At 40.4% G+C, this 13,823-nt stretch overlaps 1 protein-coding gene across 1 annotated transcript in view; it reads right to left on the bottom strand.

Moving 5' to 3' along the window:
• Positions 1-13,449: 13,449 nt before the first annotated feature.
• The window catches only part of LOC110153493 (pikachurin), a 69,191-nt gene continuing 68,817 nt past the window's right edge, over positions 13,450-13,823 (bottom strand). The window contains exons 26-27 of the mRNA XM_055161960.1: positions 13,719-13,822; positions 13,450-13,601 (exon numbers count right to left, since the gene is read on the bottom strand). Of these exons, the coding sequence (XP_055017935.1) occupies positions 13,450-13,601; positions 13,719-13,822 (256 nt within the window). The remainder of the gene's footprint in view (positions 13,602-13,718; position 13,823) is intronic.

The raw sequence follows: 13,823 nt of genomic DNA, 5'->3' as shown, positions 1-13,823 counted from the left end.
GTGTTTCACTCGTGTCTGCATTTATACCCTGTGTTCTCCTCTGCCCTTTGTTGGTCCATTGTCACTATCAGAGTCTCGTCTTGTCTCATGTCATGGCAGTTTAGTTTCGAGTTTTGGATTTTTTGGATTTGATATTAAATACTTTAAAGCAGTCCTGCATTATGGGTCCTCCCTCTGTTTCTACATGACAGTGACCTTTCAGTTGACCCGTGTGACCTCAAATGATTTCAGATCGTCACCAAACTTTTTTTTTTTTGCGGCATCGGGCACGAGGGCTTGACTCACGTTCCAAATTTGGTGACAATCGGTCCATAAATGGTGGAATTATCGCGGGTGGACACACACACACAGACACATCTTTATCTTTATCTTTTTGTGTTCTGGTGAGTCTCCCTGATGTTTCCTTTTCGCATTCCTTTTGGTGTTCCTTTTCTCGAATGTGGAATGCCCGGCCTGTTTCCCCTACGTATGATTTATTGCATGATTTGCATTCCACATTCGAAAAAAGGAACACCAAAAGGAAGGCGAAAAGGAAACATCAGGGAGACTCACCAGAACACAAAAAGATAAAGCAGAACAGGAAAACCTAAAATCTGCCATATCAGACACTGTAAAAGGAACAACCACATTATGGATCTGGACGGGGCTCGGGTCATTGGATCAGAAAACAACAAGTTCAAACGCTGGATCAAGGAGGACAGTGAAATCAGGAAACGAGGCACGGACAGCATGACCCGTGATGACGGAGCGTTCCTCCTTTCACACACCTGGGACACCCTCCTCCAAAGACACCGGGCGACGGGAGGCGTGGTCAGTCTGAGCGACCTGCAGGTCCGTCAGGCTGACCACGCCTACAGGAAGTAACAACAACTGATATACGACACGTCAACACCAACACCGGGGACAGTTCTGAAGATGCAGCAGCCAAAACATGTCCACAAGGTAAATACACTTTACTGCATTGTCTTTAAAAAGAACCCAAGAAGTTAAAAACAAAATCTCAGCCTCAGAATGTTGAGGGGCATTTTTCAAAAAATAGAATGTCACTGCGTAATCTTTACGTTTCCATGGGCGAGGAACTGTTACCATGGCAACATTTATAACAAAGAGAACTCAGTGACATCAGGGAGAGAGAGGCAGGGACAGAGAGAGAGAAATATTTTTGGTGATAAATTCATTTAAGAAGCAGAAAATCTGAGGAGCCATTTGGAAGCCAAAAGAACCGGTTCTCCAAAAAGAGCCGAAATTCCCATCACTGTTTCACATTCTTTTTTACTGTATAAAAATGGATCTGCAAACCATCTCGGAGCTGAAGCTGGAGAAACACAAGACATCTCTTAAGGATGAAATTGAAATTCAGTCTCTCCAAGAAGAAAGTGCTGAGTTATTTAAAGCCATCGTTGAACAGTCAAGAAGACTAACGGACCGAATGTATCAGCTCAGCAATCACATTCAAGAACTAACTGATGATAAAAACTCAGAGCTCACGGCTGAGCTAAGTCGTGAGAAGGAAGAACAAAGAATTGATCAGGACATCGCAACAGTTCAGTCGTTGAGAAACAAACCGGAGACTGAAATTAACCGTCAAACAAACTTGGAGGAAATGATGACAAATCTTGAAGGATCATCAAAGCAAGAGAAGACTTCCAGACGTCCAGAGGCTCAAATAGAAAACTCTCACAAGAGCACTGACTCACTCCTGGATATAAGTGACGAACTACGTGCGATTGCAGCTTTTTTCACAAACAACGGAAAGATGGCATCGGGAAAAACCTATGAACTCCAAAAAGAACAAGCAGCCTCACCTAAAAACATTTCTGCATCTAACAACACAGATACAAGCAGCAAATGGAAGAGAGGACTGTTTGTTGCAGGAATTTGTGCTTTAGCAGCTGGAGTTTATTGGAAATATGGTCCAACAGATGGGATTTTGTCATCTTTAAACCCCTTTTCTAAACTTTCCACCAAGTTGTAAATCGTAACGCGGGATTTACACTGACGAAAAGTGCAGGTTATTTGCCTGTTACATCAACTGTCACAACTGTGTACTGATGTACATCAGTAACTTCTGAAGTACACGTAAAGAGGGATGACATTGGAACTGGATAGTTTTGGTGAAATCTCTCTCTCTCTCTCTGGTAGGAAGTGTTTTAAAACCTCATTGATATTTTAGGAGGAGTTATGTTAAAACTGGTGCAGCCAGTTTGAACCATTGACTTCTGCTGAGATATGTTGAGATTTTAGCATGAAGACTTGAGTTAAGGTTGTTGAGGTGTCCTGGCAGGATGAGCTGACGCTACATTGACTCTGCCCTTTGCTCATCCAAACCAAATGAAAACAAATAAAAACATTGAAAATCAGAGATGTAATTATTATTACTGTTAATTATATTATTTATTTATCTTTTCTTCTTCTTCTGTGGCATCTGATTTGTGTGCACAAAAATTAATAATAAAAAAAAAAAAAAAGAAAATCAGAAATGTTTAGAGTATATTTCAGTTTAAATATAGATATTTTATTACTATTATTTTTTTAATAGCTTCAAACTGACACATTTAGCCCTTTATTTGTCAAACTTCTTAACATCAATGACATGAATGTTCTTTGGTAATGTCCACCAGGTGTGTCAACACTTTATGGACATTACCAAAGAACATTAATATATATTTTTTCTATATCAATACTATGTGATTAAAGCTTCCATCTGTAATTAAATAGTCAGACCTGCCCCTGGTATATTCTCACATAAAACCACTAGATGCTGTCTGTGTTACTTCTGTCTTCTTCTCTCAGAAGAAAACCAGAGAACCCAGGTGAGATGAACAAAGGCCCAGTGATGGAGGGAGGAGGGGTCAGGTGAGGGGAGTGATGACAGCTTTAATATCATCTGTAAAATGTAAAAAGTGTTTCATTTGTGTAAATGTGTTATAAGCTCATGGTTTATATTTGCTCAGATGTGGAGAAGAGGCAGAACCCTGTGCCTCTTCGTCAACCCCCTGGAGGTTGTTCCACAGGGACCTCCTCGTCTCCACACTGACCTCTCACCAGAACATCACCCGCTCCAACCCCGTCGAGGCAGGTGAGCAGCACAGCGGCTCTGGGCAGGGACAGTACACGCTGCTATTTGAGAAGATTTTTAGGTTTAAACTGACTGGATTCCAGCACTGGAAATATTTACATTCCTTTTGGTGTTCCTTTTCTCGAATGTGGAATGCCCGGCCTGTTTCCCCTACGTATGATTTATTGCATGATTTGCATTCCACATTCGAGAAAAGGAACACCAAAAGGAAGGCGAAAAGGAAACATCAGGGAGACTCACCAGAACACAAAAAGATAAAGCAGAACAGGAAAACCTAAAATCTGCCATATCAGACACTGTAAAAGGAACAACCACATTATGGATCTGGACGGGGCTCGGGTCATTGGATCAGAAAACAACAAGTTCAAACGCTGGATCAAGGAGGACAGTGAAATCAGGAAACGAGGCACGGACAGCATGACCCGTGATGACGGAGCGTTCCTCCTTTCACACACCTGGGACACCCTCCTCCAGAGACACCGGGCGACGGGAGGCGTGGTCAGTCTGAGCGACCTGCAGGTCCGTCAGGTCTGACCACGCCTACAGGAAGTAACAACAACTGATATACGACACGTCAACACCAACACCGGGGACAGTTCTGAAGATGCAGCAGCCAAAACATGTCCACAAGGTAAACACACTTTACTGCATTGTCTTTAAAAAGAACCCAAGAAGTTAAAAACAAAATCTCAGCCTCAGAATGTTGAGGGGCATTTTTCAAAAAAATAGAATGTCACTGAGTAATCTTTACGTTTCCATGGCGAGGAACTGTTACCATGGCAACATTTATAACAAAGAGAACTCAGTGACATCAGGGAGAGAGAGGCAGGGACAGAGAGAGAGAAATATTTTTGGTGATAAATTCATTTAAGAAGCAGAAAATCTGAGGAGCCATTTGGAAGCCAAAAGAACCGGTTCTCCAAAAAGAGCCGAAATTCCCATCACTGTTTCACATTCTTTTTTACTGTATAAAAATGGATCTGCAAACCATCTCGGAGCTGAAGCTGGAGAAACACAAGACATCTCTTAAGGATGAAATTGAAATTCAGTCTCTCCAAGAAGAAAGTGCTGAGTTATTTAAAGCCATCGTTGAACAGTCAAGAAGACTAACGGACCGAATGTATCAGCTCAGCAATCACATTCAAGAACTAACTGATGATAAAAACTCAGAGCTCACGGCTGAGCTAAGTCGTGAGAAGGAAGAACAAAGAATTGATCAGGACATCGCAACAGTTCAGTCGTTGAGAAACAAACCTGAGACTGAAATTAACCGTCAAACAAACTTGGAGGAAATGATGACAAATCTTGAAGGATCATCAAAGCAAGAGAAGACTTCCAGACGTCCAGAGGCTCAAATAGAAAACTCTCACAAGAGCACTGACTCACTCCTGGATATAAGTGACCAACTACGTGCGATTGCAGCTTTTTCAACAAACAACGGAAAGATGGCATCGGGAAAAACCTATGAACTCCAAAAAGAACAAGCAGCCTCACCTAAAAACATTTCTGCATCTAACAACACAGATACAAGCAGCAAATGGAAGAGAGGACTGTTTGTTGCAGGAATTTGTGCTTTAGCAGCTGGAGTTTATTGGAAATATGGTCCAACAGATGGGATTTTGTCATCGTTAAACCCCTTTTCTAAACTTTCCACCAAGTTGTAAATCGTAACGTGGGATTTACACTGACGAAAAGTGCAGGTTATTTGCCTGTTACATCAACTGTCACAACTGTGTACTGATGTACATCAGTAACTTCTGAAGTACACGTAAAGAGGGATGACATTGGAACTGGATAGTTTTGGTGAAATCTCTCTCTCTCTCTCTGGTAGGAAGTGTTTTAAAACCTCATTGATATTTTAGGAGGAGTTATGTTAAAACTGGTGCAGCCAGTTTGAACCATTGACTTCTGCTGAGATATGTTGAGATTTTAGCATGAAGACTTGAGTTAAGGTTGTTGAGGTGTCCTGGCAGGATGAGCTGACGCTACATTGACTCTGCCCTTTGCTCATCCAAACCAAATGAAAACAAATAAAAACATTGAAAATCAGAGATGTAATTATTATTACTGTTAATTATATTATTTATTTATCTTTTCTTCTTCTTCTGTGGCATCTGATTTGTGTGCACAAAAAATTAATAATAAAAAAAAAAAGAAAATCAGAAATGTTTAGAGTATATTTCAGTTTAAATATAGATATTTTTTATTACTATTATTTTTTTAATAGCTTCAAACTGACACATTTAGCCCTTTATTTGTCAAACTTCTTAACATCAATGACATGAATGTTCTTTGGTAATGTCCACCAGGTGTGTCAACACTTTATGGACATTACCAAAGAACATTAATATATATTTTTTCTATATCAATACTATGTGATTAAAGCTTCCATCTGTAATTAAATAGTCAGACCTGCCCCTGGTATATTCTCACATAAAACCACTAGATGCTGTCTGTGTTACTTCTGTCTTCTTCTCTCAGAAGAAAACCAGAGAACCCAGGTGAGATGAACAAAGGCCCAGTGATGGAGGGAGGAGGGGTCAGGTGAGGGGAGTGATGACAGCTTTAATATCATCTGTAAAATGTAAAAAGTGTTTCATTTGTGTAAATGTGTTATAAGCTCATGGTTTATATTTGCTCAGATGTGGAGAAGAGGCAGAACCCTGTGCCTCTTCGTCAACCCCCTGGAGGTTGTTCCACAGGGACCTCCTCGTCTCCACACTGACCTCTCACCAGAACATCACCCGCTCCAACCCCGTCGAGGCAGGTGAGCAGCACAGCGGCTCTGGGCAGGGACAGTACACGCTGCTATTTGAGAAGATTTTTAGGTTTAAACTGACTGGATTCCAGCACTGGAAATATTTACATTCCTTTTGGTGTTCCTTTTCTCGAATGTGGAATGCCCGGCCTGTTTCCCCTACGTATGATTTATTGCATGATTTGCATTCCACATTCGAGAAAAGGAACACCAAAAGGAAGGTGAAAAGGAAACATCAGGGAGACTCACCAGAACACAAAAAGATAAAGCAGAACAGGAAAACCTAAAATCTGCCATATCAGACACTGTAAAAGGAACAACCACATTATGGATCTGGACGGGGCTCGGGTCATTGGATCAGAAAACAACAAGTTCAAACGCTGGATCAAGGAGGACAGTGAAATCAGGAAACGAGGCACGGACAGCATGACCCGTGATGACGGAGCGTTCCTCCTTTCACACACCTGGGACACCCTCCTCCAAAGAACACCGGGCGACGGGAGGCGTGGTCAGTCTGAGCGACCTGCAGGTCCGTCAGGTCTGACCACGCCTACAGGAAGTAACAACAACTGATATACGACACGTCACCACCAACACCGGGGACAGTTCTGAAGATGCAGCAGCCAAAACATGTCCACAAGGTAAATACACTTTACTGCATTGTCTTTAAAAAGAACCCAAGAAGTTAAAAACAAAATCTCAGCCTCAGAATGTTGAGGGGCATTTTTCAAAAAATAGAATGTCACTGCGTAATCTTTACGTTTCCATGGCGAGGAACTGTTACCATGGCAACATTTATAACAAAGAGAACTCAGTGACATCAGGGAGAGAGAGGCAGGGACAGAGAGAGAGAAATATTTTTGGTGATAAATTCATTTAAGAAGCAGAAAATCTGAGGAGCCATTTGGAAGCCAAAAGAACCGGTTCTCCAAAAAGAGCCGAAATTCCCATCACTGTTTCACATTCTTTTTTACTGTATAAAAATGGATCTGCAAACCATCTCGGAGCTGAAGCTGGAGAAACACAAGACATCTCTTAAGGATGAAATTGAAATTCAGTCTCTCCAAGAAGAAAGTGCTGAGTTATTTTAAAGCCATCGTTGAACAGTCAAGAAGACTAACGGACCGAATGTATCAGCTCAGCAATCACATTCAAGAACTAACTGATGATAAAAACTCAGAGCTCACGGCTGAGCTAAGTCGTGAGAAGGAAGAACAAAGAATTGATCAGGACATCGCAACAGTTCAGTCGTTGAGAAACAAACCGGAGACTGAAATTAACCGTCAAACAAACTTGGAGGAAATGATGACAAATCTTGAAGGATCATCAAAGCAAGAGAAGACTTCCAGACGTCCAGAGGCTCAAATAGAAAACTCTCACAAGAGCACTGACTCACTCCTGGATATAAGTGACGAACTACGTGCGACTGCAGCTTTTTTCACAAACAACGGAAAGATGGCATCGGGAAAAACCTATGAACTCCAAAAAGAACAAGCAGCCTCACCTAAAAACATTTCTGCATCTAACAACACAGATACAAGCAGCAAATGGAAGAGAGGACTGTTTGTTGCAGGAATTTGTGCTTTAGCAGCTGGAGTTTATTGGAAATATGGTCCAACAGATGGGATTTTGTCATCTTTAAACCCCTTTTCTAAACTTTCCACCAAGTTGTAAATCGTAACGCGGGATTTACACTGACGAAAAGTGCAGGTTATTTGCCTGTTACATCAACTGTCACAACTGTGTACTGATGTACATCAGTAACTTCTGAAGTACACGTAAAGAGGGATGACATTGGAACTGGATAGTTTTTGGTGAAATCTCTCTCTCTCTCTCTGGTAGGAAGTGTTTTAAAACCTCATTGATATTTTAGGAGGAGTTATGTTAAAACTGGTGCAGCCAGTTTGAACCATTGACTTCTGCTGAGATATGTTGAGATTTTAGCATGAAGACTTGAGTTAAGGTTGTTGAGGTGTCCTGGCAGGATGAGCTGACGCTACATTGACTCTGCCCTTTGCTCATCCAAACCAAATGAAAACAAATAAAAACATTGAAAATCAGAGATGTAATTATTATTACTGTTAATTATATTATTTATTTATCTTTTCTTCTTCTTCTGTGGCATCTGATTTGTGTGCACAAAAATTAATAATAAAAAAAAAAAAGAAAATCAGAAATGTTTAGAGTATATTTCAGTTTAAATATAGATATTTTATTACTATTATTTTTTTAATAGCTTCAAACTGACACATTTAGCCCTTTATTTGTCAAACTTCTTAACATCAATGACATGAATGTTCTTTGGTAATGTCCACCAGGTGTGTCAACACTTTATGGACATTACCAAAGAACATTAATATATATTTTTTCTATATCAATACTATGTGATTAAAGCTTCCATCTGTAATTAAATAGTCAGACCTGCCCCTGGTATATTCTCACATAAAACCACTAGATGCTGTCTGTGTTACTTCTGTCTTCTTCTCTCAGAAGAAAACCAGAGAACCCAGGTGAGATGAACAAAGGCCCAGTGATGGAGGGAGGAGGGGTCAGGTGAGGGGAGTGATGACAGCTTTAATATCATCTGTAAAATGTAAAAAGTGTTTCATTTGTGTAAATGTGTTATAAGCTCATGGTTTATATTTGCTCAGATGTGGAGAAGAGGCAGAACCCTGTGCCTCTTCGTCAACCCCCTGGAGGTTGTTCCACAGGGACCTCCTCGTCTCCACACTGACCTCTCACCAGAACATCACCCGCTCCAACCCCGTCGAGGCAGGTGAGCAGCACAGCGGCTCTGGGCAGGGACAGTACACGCTGCTATTTGAGAAGATTTTTAGGTTTAAACTGACTGGATTCCAGCACTGGAAATATTTACAGTATTAAGCCAGTAAATCTGACTCATGCAGCCTGATAACAAATATCAAAGTCTACAACGCTGCTAAATTTAGTTTGTACCTGATATTTAAAACAAGAAAATCAAGTCAACAGCAGAAAACCAGTGAACAGACAACACTGCAGAGTGACACAGCGTCACTCAATGCACACATTAACAAACAGCCTGATGAGATTTTAGATCGTCTGAAAACTCAAGAGAAAAACAAATGTATTTAAACAACAGATTTTCAGGAGCCTGTGATCAATTCACGAATTCATGGTACTTTTCAACAAAAAACGTTTGAGTGAAAAACTATTGGCTAATGCATGTGACTGTAACTTTATGTGGGAGGGACTTGTTTTGTAGTAGGGCAAGTAAGAGTCTTTTAGTCGACTAAAAAATACTGATGCCATATTGAGGAAGATTCCAGACAAAATGATAAAATCTCCACGGAGACAAACAGGTGTCAGAGCCCCAAGTTGCAGAGTGCATCTTTAAACAATATCTTTTAACCCTTTCAGGCTCAAATTAAATTTTAGTAACAGGAAAAAAATCTGATATTTGGGGAAAGACTGAAAATGATATGAACGCTGAGTTTATATTTACCACTTTTCATAACAATTGAAGGCTGTATCAAGTGGTGGTTTGAATATTGTTTACTGAAGTTATACACTGAATTGAACATTGTGTAATTTTTAAAGGTATCTGTGTGTCCTAAATAATGGGTAACAGATGTTCTTCTAAGCAAAATTCCTTTACAGAGATGGGAATGTTGAGATAACCCAGGCTGGCTTATCTAAACAGACTTGGTGTGATTTACAATGGTTTGGAGGGCGTTGTCACTTCCCCCAAAGAAGAAATGCTGACACTTCAAGGCGACGATTCAAGGCGTGAACCTGCTCAACATATTATTTGCATATTCATATTGTTGTGTTTTATAAAGTGGGTTGAGGGACAGGCAGGGGGTCAGATTGCCTGGCGTAAGACCTGCGTAAGTGGAGGCCATCAGGGACAGTGATTTGACCCAGAGCTCTGTATTAGGATTGTATTTGCAGGGGAAAACATTTTTTTGTAATTTAAATTGATTGAGTCTAATATTTTTTGATAGAACACGCCTAACACAATGAAAACATAAAGCACAGTTGTCAGAATAATTTTATTATCCCATATTTGCTAAATACTTGTGTGATATTCTAGGCCTATGAGTTAACCATTTATGTACTACAATTCTTTGATTTATAATGGTACCAATCACTTGTCACTTGTTGAATAACCTCTGTGTGTTTGACAACTGTGTGCAGTGTCCTATCGCTCTAGTGAACCTCGAGATGATTCCTCACATGAAGCCAACTCCCACTGTCACACATGCAAGAGTTATGATGATGTCTGACCTAATGCACCTCCTGATTGTTAATCATGTTTTATGTGTTTGGACTATGCATAGCTGCACCAGTTTCTTACTATGTCTTGGCTGTTTCCCCTTCCCCTTGAGAATTATCATTCTGTAACTAGGTTCTCCTAATGAAATAAAAAGAGGAGAGCCGCCTTGAGTCATCAGAACGTGTGGAGACTGTTGGTTTTGATGCCCACTCTCTGCCCGTTCTCCTCGCGAGTAAAACTGAATTAATCTCTTGTCTTTCTTCTTGTTTTTAATGTTTACAATGTTTACTTTATAGATAAACCTAACAACAGTGTAACAGCGCTTTACAGTGACAGAACAACATCACTTTTTCGTGTGGTCTAAGAAACTATTTTTATCCTTTGTAAACAACAAAAGTACTTTGCACTTCTGGCAGGCCGTTTGTGTGTAGCCGTTCTTGCGCAGTCTGCATCGTCCACGTTTATCAGCATGGATGTGAAAAAAAGGCTCCTGAGTAAAAAAAAAAAGCTAAAAAAAAATGGATGTGGAGTAAGTAGGTAATTGGCATTTAGCTGTTGCAAATCTGCAACGCCTGCCTGGAGAGGGTTAGAATTTGTCTTTTCTAATCAGAGAAATACATAATTATAATTAACTGAGAAACACCACAGACAATGGAAAATCATTTACGCATTTATTTACACAAAAAGTCCCAGAATGACCCTTTACTCCACAGTGCACTGTTCTACGTTCAAACCATGAGACCACAGTTTGCAGTTTGTTTTATAAAATTTTAATCAAAATCTTAAATACAATACACTGTCCGTTTAAGTGTCATAATAAACGTTATATTAGCAACTTTTCCCATCAAACTCAAAGTCATTTCAGCCTAATTCTTCATCGTTTTTGCAGTGAAGATTTTGTCAGATGATTTTTCTTTCAGATTCACCGTGAAAGCATCAGACCTCCATGTGACTAGCGTTTGAAAGTTCAAGAAATTACACAATACAAAGAAAAACAAGTCTGAAAAAAATTACACTATTTTCTGATCTGTTATGATGTTGTTTCTTCAGCTAAAAGCGTTCCCAGATGTGTTTTGTTTAATTCACACACATTTAACGCACAAACTCTTGCGAATCTCTAATAAACACAAACTCTGGGCATGTTTTTGAGCAGGTAACAACATTCTAACGCAACTTAAAGCTCACCAGAGTCAATTTCGCGTAACACAGAACCTTTAAAAACACACGAAAAAGTGCTGCATTAACTTCAAATCTACAAATCAACATCCAAATAAGATTATGACGAACAAAACAATTCCCTAAGACCACACAATCCTTCTCTAGCTCCGCTGACAATTTAGGAGCATTCCAAGCACTCGCGTAAACTCAGGATTACAGTAGAAAAATAAAGATGGAATTATCCCCAAAAATGTCCTTTCGAAGATTTATTTTTAAATTCCAAAACCGTCATTGGCCTAGTTTTTGTATCCAAGGTTTCTCCTCCTTCCTCCTTCATTCGGTAAACATAAATCACAAAGCTGTTCTTTTAGTTTTAAGGTGACAAAGTTTAAAGCTGGTTTCGTTGTTCTGGAGCGCACTGCAAAAAAGGAATTAGGGATGCCGATATCCTGATTGGACTAACAACCTGATGCCATAAAACAATTTACAGATCATAACTGGACCAGAAAGTCTCACGAAGTTGTTCTGTAGTTACTTGTGAGATAAATAACAAGCTACATAACACTTCTGGATCAGTTTTGTTTTTTTACGGGAGATAGTTAAAGCTATAGTATCGGAATCGGTATTGGAACCGCTTTGTCAGTGCATCCCTGAAAGGAATGTGGGTAAAATGACTTGAATATGCTGATTTCCGTTTATTTATTTACTTCTGTCGGCTTTATAAAACGAATGAGAGCTTCAGAGACGCATCAGTGTCTTGAAGTGGGCGCGTTGGAGGATGGAGCAGCCCAAAAACATGAACGCACAATGTCTTGCTTGCAAATTGTGAATTGTATTAGGACATCAAAGACGTTTGGACCTGTGAACGACCTGTCACCCTTGGGTGCTGGCCACAACCTATTTGAGATCGCTCTTCTCCTATTTGCCTGATGAGGGCCTAGTGCAGAAACATCACTGATGTCCTAATGAAATTCACAATTTGTGGCAGTAAGACTGTGGCCCCATCCACACTATGTATTCAAGTTGTTTTGGTTGTGGATGCAGCGTTCGTCCACAATAATCCGACAGAAAACAGCTCCAGAGACGGAACGATCTGGTGCCGTCAGCTCCCACAAATTCATCTGAGTACAGATCTGATCCGGCACTGTGTGGACGCCTGAAAACGCTGATACTCTGACGTAGGAGCTCTAGTTAAACAAACCACAGACAAACGGGAAACAGCAGAACTAGATCTACTTGCTAGTAGAAAAGACTGTTTTCATGCTTGTCATCTTCCTTGGCTTGAAATCGGCTGCTGCAGCTCCAGACACGGTGCTCCACTTCCTTGCTTTTACCGTCCACGAGACATTGTGATGACATGATGCCAGCCTAGTCATGTGACTTGTATTTCAGGTGGTTTTGTGTTACTGTGTGGATGGGGAAGGCTTTGATACAGACACAGAAATGATGTGTCTGGATGTAAATCATTTCTGATACGGTGACTCATTTCAGTATAAACATAAACTGTGTGTGGGATGATTATTTAAGTTATTTTGAGTTGCAATTAAAGGGCCTACATAAAATCGTTTCCTGATCTATGTTATAATGTTGTTTCCTTCTCAAAAACAGACCTGGAGTTGTGTTTTGTTTCATTCACAAATGTTCACACAATCCTAGATTATTAGGCTGATTTTTATGTATGTATGTCTGCATCCCCAAAGCTCAGAATGCTTTGTAAAAGTGCACAGTAAATAATTTTTTGTACTTCAATTCAATGACATCACAAAAAGGAACAGTAAGCGAACTGACAGGCACATTTGCAAAGCATTCTGGGATTTGTAGTATTAGAGGTGCACGCTCTCTACTGGCACGGCAGCTGGAGGGCAGCTCTAATACATATTTGATATGGGCCAAATATAATAATAACACGGGCCAAATGTGGCCCCTGGGCCTGAGTCTGGCACGCCTGTTTTAGATTAATATTGCGATTTCAACTGTCCAAATTATAACATAATAATCCACAAGCACAATGTGTCTTCTTTAAACATGTGTGAATGAGCCAAACCACTCCCAGCTCCAGGTGTGTTTTTCATGTTGAAACATTATAACACAGATAATAGTTCAATATAGGCCTTTAAATCCCTGCAGTCATAGTCGCTTTTGTAGCTGTTCCTTTTTTGCAGTGTAAAACGAAATGTCCGTCTCCGTGGGTTGGTGGTTCTAGGTGGAGCAGGTGTTGATGTTCTTGCCGTCCGCTGCGTCCTCCACCAGAGCCAGGTGATAGTCTGTGGACAGGGTGAAGTGGGACACACAGCCCAGCAGACCCCCCAGGTACTGTCTGTTTGTGTGCAGGGCGATCTCCTTCATACCACCTGTGAAATACACAACAGTCAAATCAGTATGTAAGTACAATGTAAGAAGTACAAAGTAATCAATAGGAACATTCTGGCAGTATCTAGAATGTGAGTTTATTTGGAAGTCTTACTTACCCACATACAGAGGCCCGTTTATGTTGAGCTGTCTCATTTTTCCAGGAGATCGACCGGTCTTTGCTCCGTAGTCGTCCACCGTCAGCTTCCCAGACTGTCCATCTC

The sequence above is a fragment of the Boleophthalmus pectinirostris genome, unplaced genomic scaffold (assembly GCF_026225935.1).
Source record: "Boleophthalmus pectinirostris isolate CB_2022bp ecotype Guang Dong unplaced genomic scaffold, ASM2622593v1 HiC_scaffold_4, whole genome shotgun sequence".
NCBI lineage: Eukaryota > Metazoa > Chordata > Actinopteri > Gobiiformes > Gobiidae > Boleophthalmus > Boleophthalmus pectinirostris.
The sequence above is the reverse complement of the archived record's forward strand: the minus strand, read 5'-3'. Positions and strand labels throughout refer to the sequence as shown.